The following is a 22,414-nucleotide window of genomic DNA, read 5'->3' as shown; positions in this document are numbered from 1 at the left end:
TTGAAGACATAAGTTTTGAGTTAGAGTAATTCTATACACCATTTACTATTCACTTTTATACTTTGTATTTATAATTTTTTTTAATAATGTGTGAGGATGTGTTTTATAGGATGTGAGATGTTAGATAGTGAATAGTGATTATGAAAAGAATTTTTTTTTGATTTTTTGTAATTAAGAGAAATGATAGACTTACTATATATTCTTTAATTTATACCACTCACTTTGTCTCTTCATGTAGTATTACAATATTACGTGGCTTATTAAATAATTTAATATATATATTTAAAATGACATAGCGCTTGAAAATATAAAACGAGAAAAATTAAAATCTTAAATTTTCTCTATATTTTTATATTTGTGTTTTAATTTTTTTTTTAATAAACCATATAGTACCTCCTTGTGGTGCTACATCAAGCGAATAAAATAAGAGTAATGGTATAGAATATTCTTGCTATTTAATCCAGCTAAATGATTCTCTACAAATACAACACGTGTCACGCAACGTTAGGCGCACAAGGCTCCCCCAACTCAACTCAAAACGTTCGAGCGAACACATATCAGTATCTCCCATTTTCTGAACTCAATTTCCCCACTACTGTTTTTTTTTTCCTTCAAATTTTACTACTCATCATCCTCACACACCATACACTATATTTATTTTTAATTTTTTTAATTTTTAATTTTTTTTAATTTTATTATTTCAAAATTAATTAAATTATTCTACTCATCATATATACATCACACATTTGGTATGAAAAAAATAAAAAAATTATGTATAATATATGGTGTGAAGATAATAAATAGAATTTTTATTTTCTATTACGATAAATATATTTACAATTGTAGAATGGTGTAATCGTTTTAAAAAAATTAAATAGATACATGATTCATATGAAAGAAAATTGATATTTTAATAAAGGACTTTACTTTTTTTTTAAAATGATTATGCAGTATTTGCAAAGTTCACAACTGTATTAATATGGAAAATGATATTTTCAGTTATAAATTGTGTAAATACTGCGTACTCATTTTGAAAAAAAAAAATATAAAATCTATATAGAAAAATTAATTTATTAAAAATAAATCTCATTTTTTAAAAAAAAAATACGTAATACTTACATATTATATAGTACTCAGGTATCACTCTTCTTTTTTACCCTTATGTTCCGAAATCTCAAAATTTGCACATTTGCCACGATCCCCTCGGCCATCGATGACCGTTTTCGATATCTCCCGTTTACGAGGGGGCATATACCCACAAAAATCCAAACTAGTGGAGGGACATTTTTGTATTTTAGTATGCATCACGACCCAATCGAGACCACACACGATCGCCAGTACTCACACGTGTCACCCACCGTTAACGTCTACAAACTAACGTCTGTATGCGACCCCTTCCGCGTAAGCAAAGCGAAGCGCTGAATTGGGGATAAATCGCGCCATGTAGGACTCCATTGGGTCAGTTGATCCGAGTCAGCACTCCCTGACCTCTCTACCCTTCCCTATATAAAACCCATCCCCCAATCCAATACAATCCAATCCACCACCATCGAGTGTCCCCAGACCAGAAGCACACTAAACCATTTATCGCCATTTCTCTCACCTTCGCTGTCGACGATCTACTCACCGGAAAATGAATATTCCGGTGAAGGTCTCATCCTTAAAAATACCCACTGCCCATATCTCCGATCATCGCCGTCACGTTTTCCACGAAAGCAACCTACCTTCTTTGTCTTAGTGCGAAAAGCTATTCCATTCTTCTTCGCAACGATAATTCCAGAAGAAGGTACACGGATTTCTCGCTCGTTAAGAAATTTTCGTAGATTATTCTTTTGTTCTTTCTTTAGCTTAGTTTTTGGAGCGGACTGACCCGGTGATCGGAGAAGAAATTATTACCGGCGGAAAATTTTTGCTTTGTCTATTGAGACAGACTTTTGTAAAGATGACGGTGGATGTAGAATGCGTATGAATTTTTGGTGTGAGTGTTGGCATCGGATTTTTCTCGTTCATGTATTGGTGTGAATATTTGGAAGTGAGGGAGGCACCTTTGGATTAAGGTGCCGTTTCTTTGTTTAAAATTTTGTTACTGTTAGGCTGTGAATTTCAAAGCGAATCTGAGTTTATTGAGCTCTGAAAAAGAACCAGAACTTCAGAGCGGTGTTTTCAGTCCAGCATTATTAGGCTGTACTGAAATACACAGAGCCATAGAGCGTAACCTCTCTAGAGATTGTTTCAACTTCACCATGCCTTTTCCAATGAAGATCCAACCTATTGATCTTGATTCTCAAGCAGCATGGAGGGAACCGATTGTTCGAACCGATACGGCCAAGCCAGTGTTAAAATCGCGGTTCAGGAGGCTTTTCGACCGGCAATTACCTAGCGTTCTGAAGATTTCGTCTGGGGAGAAGCAAGCTGGTGGTGAGGCACAGTACAACAACAAAGATGGAGGAGGGGCAGAGTTCGAGCCGAGCTCGGTTTGCTTGGCGAGAATGGTGCAGAACTTCATTGAGCAGGAGAGCACGGAGAAGCAATCATCAACGGCGGCGAAGTTCGGCCGGAATCGCTGCAATTGCTTCAACGGCAACATCAATGACAGTTCCGACGACGAGCTTGACGTGTTCGCTTGTTTCGGCGGCGAGCCAATCACTTCTGGATCTTCGTTCGGCGGTGATTTCTTTGATATACTCAAGGTAAAATGTCGCTTCAAGTTCTGTGTCCCAAAAATTCCTAAATTTTAACTTCCTCTAGTTTCTCACCAACCAAACGGAGCATAAGCATAGTTTTGGTTAAAGAATTATTAGAAAGAAACCTCGTAAGAGCTCAAATTAATCATGTTTTGTTGCAACAGACTCTAATTCCTTGCTCTAGCATTGCGGAGAGAAACCTCTTAGCAGACACGTCCAAGATCGTCGAGAAGAACAGCAAAATTCACAAACGAAAAGATGATCTGAAAATCATCGTTACTGACTCTCTCTCATCTCTCGGTTACGACTCCTCAATTTGCAAATCCAAATGGGACAAATCATCTTCTTACCCAGCCGGTACTCTCTCTCACTCTCTCTCTCTCTAAATAGTTTTACCTTAATTCATTTTAATCATGAAGTAAAATTGAGAAAAATCTATGGTTTTGGTTCAGGGGAATACGAATACATAGATGTAATAGTGGAGGGGGAGAGATTGTTGATCGATATCGATTTCCGATCGGAGTTTGAGATAGCTCGATCAACGGGTGCATACAAGGCGATCCTGCAATCCCTGCCATACATTTTTGTAGGGAAATCGGATCGGCTGGGTCAGATCGCGTCGATTGTGTCGGAGGCAGCGAGGCAGAGCCTGAAGAAGAAGGGGATGCCTTTTCCGCCATGGAGAAAAGGGGAGTACATGCGGGCCAAGTGGCTCTCTACCTATACCAGAACCACTCACATCCGATCATCCTCCACCCTCGGAGACACCGTTTCCGGGACCGAGAACGAGGAATCTTCGGCCAAAACCGACAGCGATGGGGGTGAGCTGAAACTGATCTTCGGTGAGGAAGCAGCGCCGCCCGCGTCTAGCCCGGGCGCCTCGTTATCATCACACCCGTCGAGAAACTCCAGCGCGGACGAGGGTGAGAAAGAAGTGGCGATAACCCCGTGGCAGCCACCGGCGGTAAAACCGAAGAGCTTTGAGAGAGGAGCAAAGATGGTCACCGGATTAGCCTCTCTTCTCAAGGATAAACCCTAAATAAAAAATCTGTATTACCCTTATAAAAAAATCATATAAATAATATATAATAACAATTAGGATAATTAATGCTACAATCTTTCTTCTTTTTTGGGGTTTTCCCCACTCTTTTTGATCTTGCAAGATGCGGCAAATCTATGATGGTTGTAATTAAATACAAACTTATAAAAAAAAAAAAGAAAAAAAAAAGTACAAGTTTACAAAAACAAGTGTATACACCCGAGCCTGGAATCCGATGAGATTATCCATTTTTTTTAGTCGATAGTTTGTTCATCGATTTTCCAAAAATGTCAGATCTGTGTATAATAGCATAATTGGTTTTAATGCTTTTTATTACAGATGTGTTAGTGGGGTTGCAGTGACTCGTTTCTTAATTTGAATTTTGTTGGTGTTTTTTAATTAATGTGTTCACTTTATTGTGCTGTGATTTCTATTTTGGGTCTGCGATGGCAGAGTTAGAGAAGGTGAAGTGCTCGTAGTGTCTCGAGAATTAATTTTATCATATAGATTCATTTTTACGTATTTTTATACATTTTATTGATATAATTTATCAAAAGAATTATTTTATATTAAAAAAATAATACAATCAATCATATTAATAGAATATATATATAAAAATATATAAAAATAACTGTACATACAATTTTTACTCAAGATTTGCTCAATTCATACACTGGATTGTGGCTAATAGATCTTTCAAGCAAAAACCCGACATTTTTTGCTAATTTTTGAACACAAACTCCTTAACCCTTGTTTTGCAACATCATTGTGGTGGGTGCAACGGTAATCTATGATGCTTGGTATTTTATCCCATTCTAGTACTTTATGAGTAAAATTTTAAGGTATTTGTAGGGTCGGCTACAAGAAGTTTTTTTTTTTTTTTTTTTCTCTGCCGAGTGAAAGACTTGAGAGTCTGAGACTCGATCTCTCTCCTTATCCAAAACAAGAACAATAAAAGCAAAATTTGCCCATTGTTTGAAAACAACAACAATAATAATAGTAATAATAGTCCCATGAAAGCAACCTCCCACCTACTACCCTCCCACTTTCTTTCTTTCTTTCTTGGGGGATTGCTTGTGAGATGCAAATTCAATTGGATTTCACTGAGCTTGCCTAGGCCATACGGAATCAGAAGTTCTAATTGGAGAATGGGGGTAAGATAAGATGCCTACAGTTCCATCTTAAACAATGGTGGACTCTATCGCCCTTTCGGATGCATCAGAATATCCTCCAACATATGCTGTTTCTTTTGGATCTGATGAGGAATAGTTGCTATCGGAGCTGTGCTAAGAGCACTATTCTTTATCTAATTTTTTAAAATACATCATTAAAATTTATTTTTATATTTTATATATTAATTTTTACAATATATTATTCATCAGTTTATCTATTTTTTTATATTATTTAAATATTATTTTTAAATATTTCATTTCTACCAATAAATTTATAATATTTATATATTTTTTATATTTACAATTTGTTTTTTTATACAACGTAAAATAACTCAATTCTAAACACCTACAACAAAAATATATAAACTAAATAAAAATTAAAAATAAAATCAAAATATGAAAAAATTAATTAGAAAATATTTTTAATATATTTTTTAAAAGAAAATAAAATATATGTGTTTTAAATAATAAACAATAAAATATATATGTTTTAAATAATAAATAATAAAATATATGTATTTTAAATGATAAACAATAAAAGATATTTACTTACATGACAAAAATCAACGAAAAAAAAAAAGAGAAAAATAAACAAAATATCAACAAAAAAAAATTATAAGATAACGTTATACTGTAGTTAATTGTATTTTTATAATTTCTTTAAAACAATTATTTAAATAATTTTAATCATATGATTTGACATGTCTACGAACTATCCGGTACTGCATGGCATGGACTCACCACGAGGTGACATGTGGTACAGCTTGGGCCACTCTTCTTTGCACACTTTGTTCCTCTCGTCTTTCCCCCACTTTTCACCTTTCCTTTTTTGTCCTTTATACCTCTGCTACTTTTTCTTTTAATGCATGGATAGGTATAGTTTGTTCTTTGACGTGGGTTTCCTATGGTGGCCATAAAGTTAGGGAGGACATTGTCCCCATTTACATACAATTTGTGGCATGATCGTTATTATTCAATTTAAAGAAGATTGAAAGCCTGTATCGGCTTACTATTTCATAGAAATTTATTAAATTACAAGTAAAGGGCAAACACGTGCATTGCACGTGTGCCCAATTGCATAAATATGAAAAATATTTTTAAAAATAGAAATTGATTAATATATATAATTATGAAATGTAATAGTTTTATTTATATTTTAAGATTTTTTCATTGATCATAAAAAATATCACATATACTATCTGAAAAATATCCATGACTGCAGATCCAAAAGTGACTATTAGAGTTGATGTGCTATCATCATACGTTTCTAAATAAACTCGATATATAATAATAGTAAATAAATTATTATTTATTGATATTAACTATTAACATATTCTAATTATAATGTAAAAATTTTAAACTCCAGAATATGAGAAAAATTTTTTACCTTGATTGTGAAGTCTCTATTTTTTTGCAACTATAGCATAAAACATTCTCATTTTTTTCATATTCAGTTGTTTTGTTGTAATTTTTAAATGACATGTAATAAAATGGTTGATGTAATAAAATTTAAGTATATACACAATCTAAAATCTAAAACACAAACACATGATTTATCAAAATATTGTTCTTCAAAAAGTAAATATGATAAAATATCTTAAGTTTTGGGCTTCACTCCTTTCTCGATATTCCAATTTTTATCTCGATTGTGACAACGTTTGAAATCCTCTATATCGTCGAGTATCTCTATGATAGCTTGATCAATTTTCTCAAGGCATTCCAAGATGGAGGGCTCGAGCGAGCTTATAATCATTTTAGGCACAATCCTTTTCAGAGGAGTTGCTGTCATTTTGGAATTTTCCATTAGGATTTTCTAATCTTATTTCAACTTTTACCATTCTGGATGGGGACGGGGAATAGTAATGGAAACCACCACAGTGAAATTTCAAAAAATCTTAATAAGTAAACAAACAACATACCACAAATATCATAGGCATATAAAAGTAAACACAAATAAATGTATGGACATGTATGCATGGCATAAAACTTTGTGTGTATGCATCATGAACTTTTCTTATAAAAATAATATTTTTCATCTTATTTTTAAACCATTTTTTTCTTTTTCTTCTATTTTTCTTTTTGTAACTATAAATGGACAGATTTTTGTCTATATTTTTAGATTTTTTTATTGTTTACAATACATATTATACACATGATCTGCATAATATTTATAACTATAATACGACGACTTATAAGAACTAAGTCACAACTTTGAAATGTATGCGGCCGACTTTTATAATTGTCGAGCATCCCAACCTAGCTATTAAAGTAGCTGAATGCATTTTGTTCCTGGTCTTCATCGTGTCTATTCACACCAGAGTTCGACATGTTGGTTAAATGAATAGCCACGTACATTTTAGATGTAAAGTGTATTTTGAAGTGTATGATATGGCTATATAGCTATTCATTCAGTCGACCTGTTGAACTTTGGTATGAATAGGCATGGCGAAAATCAAGAGCAAAACTCATTCAGCTGCTTTGATACCTAGGTTGGGATGCTTGAAGATTATAAAAGTCTGCCGTATACATCTCAAAATTGTGACTTAGTTCTTGTTAAGTTATTGTATTATAATTATAAACATTATGCAGATCATGTATATAATATGTATTATAAACAATAAAAAAATTTTAAAAATATAGACATAAATCAGTCCATTTATAGTTAAAATTTCTATGTTATGGTTATCAAGTAGCCAATCTGAATCCTAAGTTGAATTTTGAGATGTTAATATTATTTTTTTGTGAGATGTAGAGATTTATTTGTTTGTGACATATATGTCTATTGTCTTAAACCTAAAATCTTAGATTTTTGAAGTCTGGGATGTTAATATGATTTCTTTTTGAGATGTGGAGATTTATTTGTTTGTGACATATATGTCTATTGTTTTAAACCTTTTGTGACATATTCAAATTCGATTTCTAAGATGTTTGAAGTCTGAAATGTTAATATTATTTTTATGTGAGATGTGGAGATTTATTTTTTTGTGACATATATGCTATGATCTTAAATTAGAAATCTTTGGTTTTTTGCGATAATAACAAATGTAATGAGTAAAATAACAGATCTACAAAAACACAAGAAAAACCAAAATTATTTCAAAAAAAATCAAAACTAAACCGTAACAAACAATCAACATTCTAAATTTAACAACGTGTATTGTTCCAAAGCCACAACACAATTCAGAAGTTCCTATCCTTCATCTCTATTTTATTCCAACCAACCTCCAATCTCTATATTTTAAGAGAAGATAAGAAAATAATAGTGTGAAAAAGATAATTATTTATAAAAAAAAATAGGAAATATGATTTTAAACAATAAAATTGTACATCATTGTTGTATAGATTTCAAGCCTTCGGCAATTTCAAATATTTTTATTAATGGATCAGTAGAATTGCCTGAAATTGAAGCGCCTGGCCTATTAAAATTGTTTGCAATTATTTATTCAACTAATATATTTTCTATTGTCCTGAAAATTCGAATTAATAATTAAAACAAAACATTGAAATAAGAAGAAATACATGTTAGATATATATGATAATACATCGAAAGATTTTAGAATTATTTGTAATAAGATGTAATGTTCAATTTTTTTTTTTAATCTTTAAACTGCTTTTTCTTTTCTTGCATACAAACATACAAAGCATAAAAACAAGATTCTAAAAAAACAAACAATAGTACAATTATCTATATTTAAAGCATAAATAAATATCATCCAATCAATAAAATATGCTTAATATTAAAACCAAAGTAATTAATATAATATTAAACTATTTACAATTAAAAATCTTAATATAGATGGTACAAATATTGAGCAATTCTAATTAACAATCACAATTTCATATATTTGCAAGATGACTAGTAGAAATAAATGCATTAAATATTATAAAATATAAATAACAACATCTATTGGTATAAACAGTAATAAAACGTACCTAGAGATAAGGGCAAATAAAATATCAGTAGAAATAGAGCCAAACAACGAACAAAAGACAAGCACAAATGACAAAACCAAAACACCTGTTATAAAGAAATATAATATATAAGATCACATATTCATTTCAATAATCATTTCAAGCGGGTAGCTAAAAGAACAATGAGAATAGGGGGAAATTGACAATAACCAACTAGAATAACAATAAATGAACGACAAATCTATAAGTTAAAAGAAATAGAAAACATTAGATCTATATCAACAATTATAGTTCATTGCATGTGCCGTATATTTATTACTTCCAAAATAAATATATAAACAGTTTGAACAAATTGTAATATATTACAAATTTTAAAAGTTCTCAAATGTTGTTATTAATTTTGGATTAGGTAATAAAGTAGCAATTAAAGGAAAAAAATGCAGAAAAGTAATAGAGTATATTTTTTGAAGACTCTTTTTTGCTATTATAATTTTATGGGTAATTGATATATTAATTTACGTTGAAAATTATTTTTAACACGTATGTATTTTTCACATCTAAAGTCGTAAATGGAAAAAAAAAAATATATGAAATTTTCACATTTAAAACATAGCCCCTAATACCTCAACCTCATAATGCAATAAAAAAAACACCTCCGACTCCAATACGATGCCGTTTGCAAGGAGAAACCCTACAAATTTTTCCTCCACTCTATTTATTTCCTTCTCTACGCCGATAGCCTCTTTTTTCACTCTAAAAAGTTTCTCTCTCCCCAGTCTTCCTCCCCGTGCTTTCTCTTATTAGTTTTTTCTACTCTACCTCTCTAACCAGGGTTCACCATCTCAAGAAGTCGAGATCCTCACCCCTTTCCCCAAAATACAAGTATTTCTACACGGCTAAGAGGCTATTTCTATCATTTCTCTCTATTTATATCTCCATCGCACAAGCTCGTTTTATTTTATTTTATTTTTTAGGTTTTCGTTGCTCTGTTGGGGTTTTTTCAGATGTTTTTATTTCTATAATTTTTCTATTTTCTTTTTGTTTTCTACATACAGATCGAAGTAGATTTTTTTATTTTTTTTGAAGTTGGTTTGTCTAAATTTTTTTTTCTATATAAATCTAAACATATCTTCATATATTTGAAGACATCGTGTTTCAGATATGAATGATGTTATTTATTTTTTTTCCCTATAGATCTACAAATCTTCTAATTTGAGTCGATTTTCATTTTACTCTGATATTTTTTTATCCGTTAATTTTTTTTCTTCCTATAGATCTAACTCGATCTATATTTTTTTTTGAAGTTGGGTTTTTTTCTAATTTTTTCCTGTATAAATCTGGACAGATCTTTATATATTTGAAGACATCTTGTTCATATCTCATTGGTGTTCTTTTTTTTTTTAGTTTTTCCTTCAACTGTATTCACTTTTGTTTTCTTTGTTCTTTCACATTTTTTTGGTTATTTTTTTCTTCCATCGTGCATTTGTGAGTAAATGAACAGATGTTGTTCATTTCCTACAGATCTGAGTTGATGTATAATTTTTTTCAAAGTGGGTTTATTTCTGAACACATCTTCATATATTTATATTTTCGTGTTCATCTGTAATTTTTGTCACTTTCATTTTTTTCTGTTCTTTCAGGTTTTTTTTGTTATTTGTTCCTTACATCCTGCATGTGCAGGTAAATGAACAAATGTTATTCATTTCCTTCATATCCGTGCAGATGTACAATTTTTTTCTGAAGTGGGTTTATTTCTGAACATATCTTCATATATCTGGAGAGATCGTGTTCAGATATAATTGTTGTTTTGTCTTTGTTTTATTTGCTATTTCTTTTTCTTATTTTTTTTTCCGTATAGATCTCAACAGATCTTCATGTCTTTGAAGATATCTTCAGATTTCGTTGAAATTTTTTTGCCTCTCGATTAGTCTTTATTTTTAATATATGTTTGACATTTATTGTATATTTATTTTTCTTTCTGACATTTATTGTACATCTCAGAAATTCTGATTAAGATATATTAAATTACAAAATTTGATCATTTTCTATTTTTTTTAGAATCTATAGTTTTATTCTTATTTTTAGAATTTGGACTTATCTTTACATTAAATCCCAGATCCGATATGTCTAACCTCATATTCCCTCGAGTAATTTTTTTGTCTTATCTTTATAAATTTCAACAGATTTGTACCTTTAACTGTAAATCTGGGTATTTGTAATTCAAATCTGTTAGGTAACACATTTCTTTTTCTTAGTTTGTTTATTTTCTTATCTTAATTTTTTTGTTCTTATTGGTGGAGCAGTTCTCCTTCTCCATTTTCTCTCTTCTAGAGGAGATAAGAGCTCTTTGCAGATTACATGTTGTGATTGTGATTTTTTTATATGTAATTATTAAGCCTGAAAGTGTGGAGACGCAAAATATCAAGCATATTTGTGAAAGTGGGAATCTTATTTTACAGCTTTTAACGATGCGCATATATAGTTTTATTCTTCGAGTTTATAGTCTGTAATTTTTTAACTTGCATATGTAGCAACGATGAGATAAATAGTTTGCAATTTACATTTTAGCATATCTGTTTATATCAGAATTTTATTTTACACCTTTTAGGGATGACCATATGTAGTTTTATTCTTTTAGTTTGTAGTCTGTAGTTTTTTAACTTGCATGTGTAGCAACTATCTCATAAACACTTTGCGATTTGCATTTTAGCATGTGTTTAGATGAGAATTTTATTTTACAAGTTTTACAGATGACCATTTGAAGTTTTCTTCTTCTAGTTTGTAGTCTGTAGTTTTTTAACGTGCATGTGTAGCAACTATTTGATAAACACTTTACAGTTAGTATTTTAGCATTTATGTTTAGATAAGAAGTTTTTTTTACAGCCTTTAAGGATCGATCATATGTAGTTTATTTTAAACATCGTCATATATACGTTTAGTCTTCTAGTTTGCAGTCTATAGATTTCTATCTTGCATGTGTACCAACTATCTGATAAACAGTTTGTGGTTTGGATTTTAGCAGATCTATTTAGATGAGAGCTTTATTTTATACGTTTTAGATAGTTTTCAGCTTGTAATTTTTTAATTTGCAAGTTTGTGGTTTGGATTTTAGCATATCTGTTTAGATGAGAACTTTATTTTATACGTTTTAGATAGTTTGTAGCTTGTGATTTTTTAATTTGCATGTGTATGAACCACGAGATAAAAATAGATAGAATATATGATGTAATTGAAAACATAAATGAACAGAGGCATATCAGTTTCAATATAATTTAAAGCCAATGAAAAATTAACTGACAAGAATAGCCAAACAATTACATACGATGTTCATTTTTGAAAGTAAGAAGACATCCATCATATCTGTTCAAATGGTAATTTTGTTTTTTTCAATTTAGTCTCTAGTTTTTGAACTTTTATATGTACCAACCATGTGATAAATGGTCTGCTATTTACAATTTTTTTCAATTTACGTGTATGAACATGCCATAAGAGCAGATATGGTATATGGCATAATTGAAAGCAAAAACAAACATACGCATATCAGTTTCATTATACTTAAAAACAAAGGAAAAATTAACTTTAGACAAGAAAAAGAACTACATACCTAGTTATTTTAGAAATTGCAAAGCGAGGAACAAATCTATCAACCCTGAGAGTTTGCGATGTGAATGAGAGGATCTTGATTTTAAAGGTGAGAAAATTAACAGCAAGAAGATCGTAAGAGGAAATGAAGTAGAAAGTAAAGATGAGGATAAATGCTCTTATATAAAGCACCAAGCGGTGGAAGCGGCAGAAGAGAAGGATAAGAAAAAATTAAAAATTATTCGATTTTTACAAATATGATAATACCAAACTGCAAACGGTTGAAATGGTGCTAAACGGTGATAAAAAAAAAATAAGTTTATCCGATTTCTACAAATATGAGAATAACAAATGCCAAACGATCCAAGCGGTGACCGCTTCGGCTGGGAGGAAAAAAATGAAATGAAAAAATTAATTAGAGAAAATAGTAGAACTTACGAGAAGTTTGTAAGAAGTGGAAAAGGAAAGATGATTAAAATACATTCTAGAACAGAAGTAGAAAAGAAAAGAAAAATAAATACCAAAGCAAGGGCAAAAATGGGAAAACAAAAATGACGAAACAACCCAAGGAGACAAACGAAAAATAAATAAAAAAGCAGGGGCAAAAATGGAAATAGAAATAGCCGATTGCAGAAGCCAAGGATGGAAGGGGAAGACAAATAGAAAAGTATGGGAAAAATGGGAAAAAAAAAAAAGAAAGCAGAACGTCAATCATACAGAAATTGAATTGAAAAACAAGGGTAAAATTAGAAAAACAAAGGAGTAAGGCAGCAAGCCAAGGATGCAATGGGAAAACGAATAAAAAAGTATGGGCAATCACGGCAAAAAAGCGTGACACAACATAAATTGAAGGACAACAACGGAAAAAGAAAAGAAAAACAAGGACAAAAAGGGAAAAAATAGTGGACGACACCTACCTGCTTATTGGCACTTATTATATATAAGATACTGCAATTCTGAATAGATAAAAATAAAATTAAAGGTAGAAAAAAATTAAAGGGAGTTCTTAAATAAAAATCTAATGCATTTTGAACCTTTTAATTTAGATTTAACTTGAAGATAATGATATTTAGAAGCAACTGCAATTGGTCGCATTGGTAGCTGACCAAATCCTACATAAACCACCAAAACATACAGGTTTATGCGGAAACAAAAAAATGGCTTGGAAAGAGACTAAGGACCATTATTATACCATTTAGTTGAATGTTACCTAATTCATAATTGTATTTAAATGACAGCTATAATTGTCATACTTTTCAACCTAATAAAAGGGAAAACAAGTTAGAAAAAAGCTATTATGCCCACTAATTCTTACTGCTCTACTTGATCGCTCAGGAAATAAAAATTATTTTTTATTTTTACTTCATGACTAAAAAAGTGATTTTAAGTGTATTGGTGTATTTTTTTATTTTTTAAAAATATTTAAATATATTAAAAAAAGTGAATAGAAAAATGAAAAAGAAAGTTGTAAAAATAACTAGCGGTAACAATGAAAATCAAGCTGATGGATTTTATTTCCCCTATCAACGTAGCTCAAGACCCATTCAGCAGGGACAATCGAAGGTGGGCAAGAATTGACATCAAGACCCATTCGTGGTCTGATCTGTGCTTGGTATTATCAACCTTAGTCTAAAAAATGAATCACTACAGAAATGCAGAGAGTCGAAAACCAGCTCAGATGATGTAGCAACTACATAATGTTCAGGAATGTTCTAGTGCCACCTCTATTATGTTATTTTTGGCATATTGTACAGCAAATGTAACTAGCTTTTATTCATTTTGTCCTTTCCTTTTTACTCTGTATTAGGACCACTTGTACCTTTCATATGTCTATATAAAGACATGCATATCAATGATAAAATCAATGAGGAAATTCTTCACAGAATCACAATGGTATTGTTCTCACATTTCTTCTTTCTGATATGGTATCAAAGTTGCTGACTAGAAGTCTCTTGATCCTCCCTTCTTCCCACCATGGCTTCAAATCCCACCGCCCCTCCTTCCTCTTTTTCTTCTTCCTTCTCTCATGTGGTTTCCACCAAGTTGAATAATGATAACTATTTACTTTGGAAAATCCAAACTTCTGCCTATTTGAGGGGTCAAGATCTTTTTCATTTTGTTGATGGAACTCAGACCATTCCACCAAAATATCTTCCCCTAGAGTTTGGTTCTATACCAAAAAAAAAATCCAGACTATCTTGCTTGGAAGAAAACGGATCAAATGATTTTAAGTATTTTATTTTCTTCACTCACAAAGTTTGTTGTTGCACATGTCATTTCGACAGAAACCTCTAGGGGTTTATGGTCTTCTCTTCAATCAATTTTCAGCTCCAATTCTCAAGCCAAAGAGTTTCAAATCCGTTTTCAACTTACCAATCTGTCCAAATGAGAACAATCCATACCAAATTTTTTTAGCAAAGTTAGAATGCTTGTAGATACTCTCGCAGCAATTGGGAATCCTCTACCTGACAAAGAACTCGTGACCTACCTTTTAAATGGACTTGGTCCTTCTTATGAGCCTTTTGTGACTTCCATAACTACCAAAAGTGACCCATTCACTACCCTTCAGCTTTATCATCTTCTTCTTATTCATGAAAGTCGGATGTCCCATGCCTCATGCACAACTAGCTCTTCCGCTTCTTTTGAACCATCTGTGAACTTAAATTCTGCAACTCCCCGTGACCAGTGAGGTAGAGGCACATATAAGGGGAACATATACAACCATGGCCAAACCAGACCCTTTCATAGAAGACGTTTTCCATTTCCATCCTCCCAAAACAATTCCTACACTCCAAATCCAAATCGTCCCACTTGTCAAGTATGTTCCAAATAAGGCCACATGGCACTTCTGCGTCACTACAGGTTTGACCATGCCTACCAGCAAGAACCACCTCGCTCATTCTCAGCAAACTACACAGCACCTTCTACGACCATCGACCCAACCTGGTAACCTGATTCGGCAGCCACCCATCACATAACCCATGACATCTCTCAACTAAATCTCTCCTCTGAATCGTACTCTGGCAACGAGCAAAATTGAGTGGGCAATGGCAATGGCAATGGCTTGCCAATCAACAATATTGGTGATGTTTCTTTTCTCTCTAGCTCATCATCCTTTCAACTTCACAATTTACTTCATGTTCCTACCATTACAAAGAATATTGTATCTGTCTCCAAGTTTTGTACTGGCAATGCTTTTTTTTTTTCATCCAAACCATTTTTCTATTAAGGATTCATTGACCGGGAAGCTCCTCATCAGCGGACCAGTTCATGATAGACTTTATCAGTTTCCTCCCCCTGTGTTTACTTTTCCTCCTTCGGCCTCTCTTGGTGAAAGAACAACGATTGATCAATGGCATAGACGCCTTGGTCATCCTTCTCTTGTTTTAGTTTCCAAAATACTGCGTGTCAACTGCTTGCCATATTTCCCCAAAGTCTCCAACTTCAACTGTCCTGAGTGTCCACTTGCAAAGGCACGACAACAACCCTTTTCTTCAAGTTTGAAAGTCACTCGCAAGCCTTTAGAATTAATATGGGCCGATGTTTGGGGCCCAGCTCCTATTTTGTCTAGGAATGGTTTCAAGTACTATTTGTCAATTGTTGACCATTCTACTCGTTTCTCCTTGATATTTCCTATTGAATTGAAATCAGATGTTCTACAAGTTTTTACAAGTTTCATTCACTTTGTTGAACGTTTCTTTAATACTAAAATAATTTCTCTCCAAACTGATGCCGGAGGAGAATTTCGTCCTCTTACAACAATTTGTAAAAATCTTGAAATTTTACATAGATTTTCTTGTCCACACACCCATTAACAAAATGGGCTCGTTGAACGATAACATCGGTACATTGTAGAAACTGGGCTCACTCTCTTAGCCCAAAACTCTCTCCCACTCTCCTTTCGGGATGATGCTTTTACAACAGCCACTTATCTAATCAATCTACTCCCAATTTCGATCCTCCAAAACAAATATCCCTATTTCATGGTTCATAACAAATCACCAGATTACTCTTTTCTCAAAATTTTTGGTTGTCAATGTTGGCCCAATTTAAGGCCCTACAACCATCACAAATTAAATTTTAGATCCACTCCATGCCTCTTTCTAAGATATAGTCATTCTCACAAGGGTTATAGATGTCTTGATCTTAGTACCAATCACATCTACATCTCTCGGGATGTCATTTTCAATGAGCATTTTTTTCCCTACAAAAACTCCTCTGCACCCATCTCTTCGTCCAACACATTTGCTATTCACTTTCTTGTTCTTAGTCCCTCCATCTTAGGCCCACCACCGACTTCAAAGTTCAAACCCAACCGTAAATCTACCTCCTATTAATTCCTCACAATACATAAATTTGAGCCATCACAATACACTCAGTCCAAGCTCACCTGGCCCATTTAACCCTCCCTCTAACCTAGTCAACCCAACTCAACTTTCTCACTCTGTTCCAACTATACACCCAACCCATTCCTCTTCTTCGCCTTGCCCAGTATCATCTCCCACTGAAACCTCTTTTCCAATCCGTTTAGACCCTCCTCGATCCCAGATCATCACAAGGTCCCAAACAAATTCCTCCTGTCCTGGTGTGCCCACTGACGGAACCATTCCTTATCCCACACGAAATTGCTTCCTCTCAACCCAATCCGTCCTAGATGAACCCAACAGCTTTTCCCTAGCTTCAAAATTCTCGGAATGGCGTGATGCCATGACCAAAGAATATGAAGCTTTGGTGTACACCCGTACATGGACCCTTGTTCCCCTTACAGGTGGGTCTTCAAGACCAAGTTACACTCAGATGGATTAATTGAGTGAAGAAAAGCCAGGCTTGTTGCGAAAGGCTTCCACCAATAGCTCGATGTTGACTACACAGAGACCTTCAGTCCCGTTGTGAAACCCACCACTATTCGGTTAATACTCTCTCTTTCTATTTCACAAAATTGATCCTTAAGGCAGATAGATATTCAAAATGCTTTTCTCCATGAGAGACTCAAAGAAATTGTCTTTATGCAACAACCACTTGGCTTTGTTGATTCTAAGTATCCTAACCATGTTTATCAACTTCACAAAGCCATTTACGGCTTGAAATAGGCACCACGTGCCTTGTTTTCTCAATTGAGCACCTAGCTCCTTAACTATGGTTTCAGTGCTTCTCAAGGAGACCCCTATCTCTTTGTTCTACAGAAAGAAAAATTTTGTATTTTTACACTTGTTTATGTTGATGACATGGTTATTACATCCTCCTCATCTGATGCTATTGATGTTTTTCTAAACAACCTTGGTCAAGCCTTTCCTGTTAAGAACTTGGGTCGTCTCTTCTCCTTTCTTGGTCTTGAGCTCGATTACCTTCCAAGTGATTTGTTACTTTCACAGAGAAAATACGTCTCTGATATCCTTAGGAAAACTAATATGCTGGAAGCCAACCCCATATCTTCTCCCATGTCTGCCTCTGTTAAACTCTCCAAATTTGATTCACCATCTTTTGATAATCCTACACTGTTTCGAAGTGTTGTTGGGAGTCTGCAGTACCTGTCCTTAACCAGACCCGATATTTCATTCTTTGTGAACAAGGTCTGCCAGTTTATGCATGACCCTAAAGTAACTCATTTGTCTGCTGTCAAAAGAATTTTGAGGTATTTAAAATTTTCAATCAATCATGGTTTGGTCTTTGCCAAGCAATCTGGTTCTTTTCTTCATGCCTATTCCAACAATGATTGGGCTGGCTATCCCGACGATAAACAATCTACATGAGGCTTTTGTATTTATTTGGGTAATCATCTTATCTCTTAAAGATCTCTTGGCCAGATCCAACACTGAGGCTGAATAGCGAACACTATTGCAAAACTTATTTAGCTTCAAACTTTAATCAAAGATCTCAACTTCATTCTTTTTCAGCCACCAATTTTATGGTGTGATAGCATGAGTGCCACATATTTCACCTCCAATCCTGTTTACCACTCTCGTACTAAACACATGGACATCGACTTTCACTTTGTTCGTGACAGAGTTGCTGCCAAGACTTTACAAGTTTCTTTCTATAGTAGCAAAGATCAACCAGCTGATGTTTTCACCAAACCTTTGGTTACTGATAGATTTTCTTTCTTGAGGTCGAGCCTCAATGTGGTTGACACCCTATTGGGCTCGAGGGGCATATCAACCTTAGTCTAAAAAATGAATCACTACAAAAATCAGAGAATCGAAAACCAGCTTAGATGATGCAGCAGCTGCATAATGCTCAGGAATGTTCTAGTGCCACCTCCGTTCTATTAGTTTTGGCATATTGTACAGCAAATGTAAATAACTTTTATTTCTTTTCTCCTTTACTTTTTTACTTTGTATTGGGACCACTTGTACCTTTTATATGTCTATATAAAGACATGTGTCTCAATGAGATAAACACTGAGGAAATTCTTCACAGAATCACAATGGTATTGTTCTCGCATTTCTTCTTTCTAATAGGTTTGTAAAATTTCATGGAGAGAATTTTTAGTCTTGTTTTTGTGATGTAAACCTTTTGTGTAGGCTGATATGTGCTTGTGCTTGTGATGCAAACCTTTTGTGTACGTGGTCTGCTCTGTTTTTATTATGTATATCTTCTGTGTAGGCTTGGTTTTGTTCATTAACAAAGTTCTTTATTTCTTGCAATTTGTGGGCTGTTTGTTTACATTAGGGTATTTTTGGACCAAAAATTAAAATTGCAAATTGTAGATGAAATTAGTGGATTAGATTGCCAAATTTACCAATAGAACTTTTGCTTTCTTTTTTGGGTATGAGAATTGCATCCAGAACAAAAGAACTTTTGCTTTATTTTTATCACTAAAATTTGCAGTTACCTAAACAAAATACTAGAAAGACATCACTTATTTTTGTCTCTTAAAAACAAAATAAGATGACAAAGAACTCTTAAATAAAACCCAATATAAGACTGCTTGATTTTTACAAAGCACATATATTATTGCAAGTTTTTGTGCAGGTTTTTATTACTGATGGTAAGCCTATAGATTTGTGCAGTTATTTGTTATTGATTTTGTGCAGTTTTTTTGTTAAAGTGTTACTGATTGATGTTTTTCTTAAACTATGCCATATGATCTTTTCTTAAACTGTGCCATACGATCTTCCTATTGGTTTTGCTAGTTTATTGCTTTGGTATGACAATTGGCCTGTGTTGGAATAATATTGCTGATTTTATGTTATTAATTTACTATTTTTATTTCCAAAAGCATGAGAGAATTAATACATTATGGTCTGTTTTTAAGAACCAATTTTCTTTGCTCTACGCTCAATATGGACAGTTTTGAGCATGATGGACACACCATTCGACGATGATCCACTTTTTCACTACTCTTTTACAAAGTGGTGGACAAGGTTCAAATAGCACCCCAACGTTGGCACAAAGTTCAAATGTTGTGGTCCAAGCAATCCTCTTGACGGTGAAAAGAGGTCATCCACTAAAAAAGTTCAAAGAGGTGCATCTTTTATTATAAAGGAAGACAACCTTTTTGTCTCCCCTTGGCTTAACATTAGCATTGAAGCTATACGAGGTACTGATAAAAAATTCACTCAAATGTGGGAAAGAATTTCTGAGTTTTATCATGAGTATAAAAAACCAAATAATATTGAACGTTCTATAGGGTTATTGATGAATCGTTGGTCCTCGATTAAAAAAAGCACAAATAACTTTTGTGCATCTTTTGCGCATGTAGAATCATTGCACCCGAGTGGTGCCATAGAGCAAGATTAGTTATTTATTTTTTTTCCTTAAATTATGCAATTCTATAGGATTGATTTATAAACTAACAATATTTTTTCGCCTTTATAGATTGAGAATGTAAAACTTATGTACAAATTGATGGAGAATGCGAACTTCACAATGGAGCACTGTTTGTGTCTTTTGAGATACCATCCGAAATGACAACAACACATGATGACAATGAATACGAGGAGAAGGCCACATGATAAATGTCCAGCCATTGAGCAGTCAAGTCCAGTTGTTGGTGACTCTGTGGAGGAAAACGTGGAGATTCTGATTGAGAGACCTCCAGGCAAAGAAACTGAGAAAGAAGGGGAGCGGAAGCGGAAACACTTGGAATCTACTGATGATGATATGAAGGGCCTTAGCTCGAATGCAAGAGGATAGACACATGTGCATGGTTGAGAGAAGAGCAACAGTGATGAAGGCAGAAGGCAAGCTTACTAAACAACATGAGCTTGGATCTTGTTGGCATAAGTGCTATGTAGCAAGACTACTTCCTTAATATTTAGAGGAAAATTTATGAGGCGTCAAAGAATAATTTTAGAGGTACATCTACATCTCCATCCACATCTCATGAAGGTTTGTAACTTTTCGGCATATTTGCAATATTAGTGATTTTAGTAGCTGCCTAGCCACATGTTATGGAGACTCATGTGGCTTGACAGCAACTATGAGATCTATTTTTGGTTTAACATTGATTTATGGTAAATGTTTCAAACTTTGACAGCTGGAAATGGATGATATACTGATATGGTTTGAATTTAATTTCAAACATTGTTTTGTATTTGGCTTGTGGAGTTGTTGGTGTATGTTTTTTATTTAATTTCCAAACTTGTTTTGTATTTGGATTTTGGGAACATTACTGGACAGTTTGGATTTAATTTCAAATATTGTTTTGTATTTGGATTGTGGGGTTGTTGGTGTATGGTTTTGATTTAATTTCCAAACTTGTTTTGTATTTGGTTTGTGGGCTCATGGCTGGACAGTTTCGATATCTTTCAGATATTGTTTTGTATTTAGATTTTGGGGTTGTTGGTGTATGGTTTGGATACGTGTGTAGGCTAGAAATCTATGTGTAGGTTGGAAATCTTGTTTCTACGTGCTTGTGCATATTGTTTATTGTGCTTGTGTATATTGTTTCTATGTGCTTGTGCATACGTGTGTAGGCTGGAAAAAAATGTGCTTATGCATATTGTTTCTATGTGCTTGAGTTGGTTTTGAAATTTGTGTGTAGGCTGGGAATCTTCTATTGAGGAGGGTTTCTCTTGAAGATTTTTTTGGTTTTTGATTGTTTGTGTTTTTGGGTTTGATTTTAGTCTTGTGTCTTGTCCCTTTGATCTATGGGATTGAGTGTATGTTGTTCTATCGATCTCAACCCCTTTCAATATTTAAAAATGAACAATGCAGCTTGGGTAAAATTTGCTGTCCTAACTTGTGTGTGGAATATTTGTAAGAGGAAGTGAAAATAATATTTCCTCTCTGAGCCAGTCAAAACACAAGTAGCTGAATGTCGAGGTTGTGCATTGCTGTTGGTCTCAACCCCTTCCATTTCTGTTAATTAATATTTAGCATTGTTAAAATAAATGTTACAAAATATGGACATTAATTAACATTCGAGTGTATTTGCAAAATATGAAAAACAAAATTATTAAAAAAATATATTATTAAAATATATAATATTATATTATTATTTTAGCTTTAGTATGGAAAGTCCAATATAGACACAAATCTTGTATGCTTTGAGTTTAGCCAAAAATTCTAGTTTTAATCAAATTTTGACCTTGATAATGACTACATCAATACCAATGCTCTAACATATATATTAGAGCTCTTGATACACTTAAGACTGTTGCATTTTATTCTAAAGTATTAGAATATAGGGTCGAATAAAAAATGAAAGTGCGAGGAGTGTTCGGATAAATGTCAAAGTGTGAGTGGTATATGATAGAAGAAAATTATTGTAGAAAAGTTTTGGTTTTGATCTTATTCAAACTCATTCTTGGGTATGAAAAAAAAAAATGACGTGTATATGTCTCAAATAAATAAGCCTGATACAAGTTTTTGTAAAAAAATATATCTCATCTTAAAAAGTTATAAAAATAAATATTTTTTTATTAGTGAAACTTTTTTTTTTTTATAAAAAAAACTTATACGAGACTTGTCTATTTGAAACTTGTACCTAGTATTATTCTAGAAATAAATACCTGAAGTTAGGTCATTATTGATTATACCATACGACAGCAATGATATACGTACAATTCTTTTTACAACCG

General features: G+C 33.0%; 1 protein-coding gene across 1 annotated transcript; it reads left to right on the top strand.

Annotated features, from left to right (window-relative positions):
• Positions 1 to 1,538: 1,538 nt before the first annotated feature.
• On the top strand, positions 1,539 to 3,797 carry LOC121245863. The gene is made up of 3 exons (XM_041143754.1): positions 1,539 to 2,690; positions 2,849 to 3,041; positions 3,137 to 3,797. The coding sequence occupies exons 1-3, from the start codon at positions 2,244 to 2,246 to the stop codon at positions 3,721 to 3,723; spliced, it is 1,227 nt and encodes a 408-aa protein (XP_040999688.1). The 5' UTR covers positions 1,539 to 2,243; the 3' UTR covers positions 3,724 to 3,797.
• Positions 3,798 to 22,414: the final 18,617 nt, after the last annotated feature.

This window comes from Juglans microcarpa x Juglans regia, chromosome 1S (assembly GCF_004785595.1).
Source record: "Juglans microcarpa x Juglans regia isolate MS1-56 chromosome 1S, Jm3101_v1.0, whole genome shotgun sequence".
NCBI classification, from domain to species: domain Eukaryota; kingdom Viridiplantae; phylum Streptophyta; class Magnoliopsida; order Fagales; family Juglandaceae; genus Juglans; species Juglans microcarpa x Juglans regia.
This window is presented reverse-complemented; position numbering and strand designations above follow the sequence as displayed.

Excerpts from the sequence above, each read along its gene's own strand:
- LOC121245863 (XM_041143754.1), top strand. The coding sequence starts at position 2,244 with ATGCCTTTTCCAATGAAGATCCAACCTATTGATCTTGATTCTCAAGCA. Across the intron at positions 2,691-2,848 it reads ATTTCTTTGATATACTCAAG|ACTCTAATTCCTTGCTCTAG; the intron begins GTAAAATGTCGC and ends TTGTTGCAACAG. Across the intron at positions 3,042-3,136 it reads ATCATCTTCTTACCCAGCCG|GGGAATACGAATACATAGAT; the intron begins GTACTCTCTCTC and ends GTTTTGGTTCAG.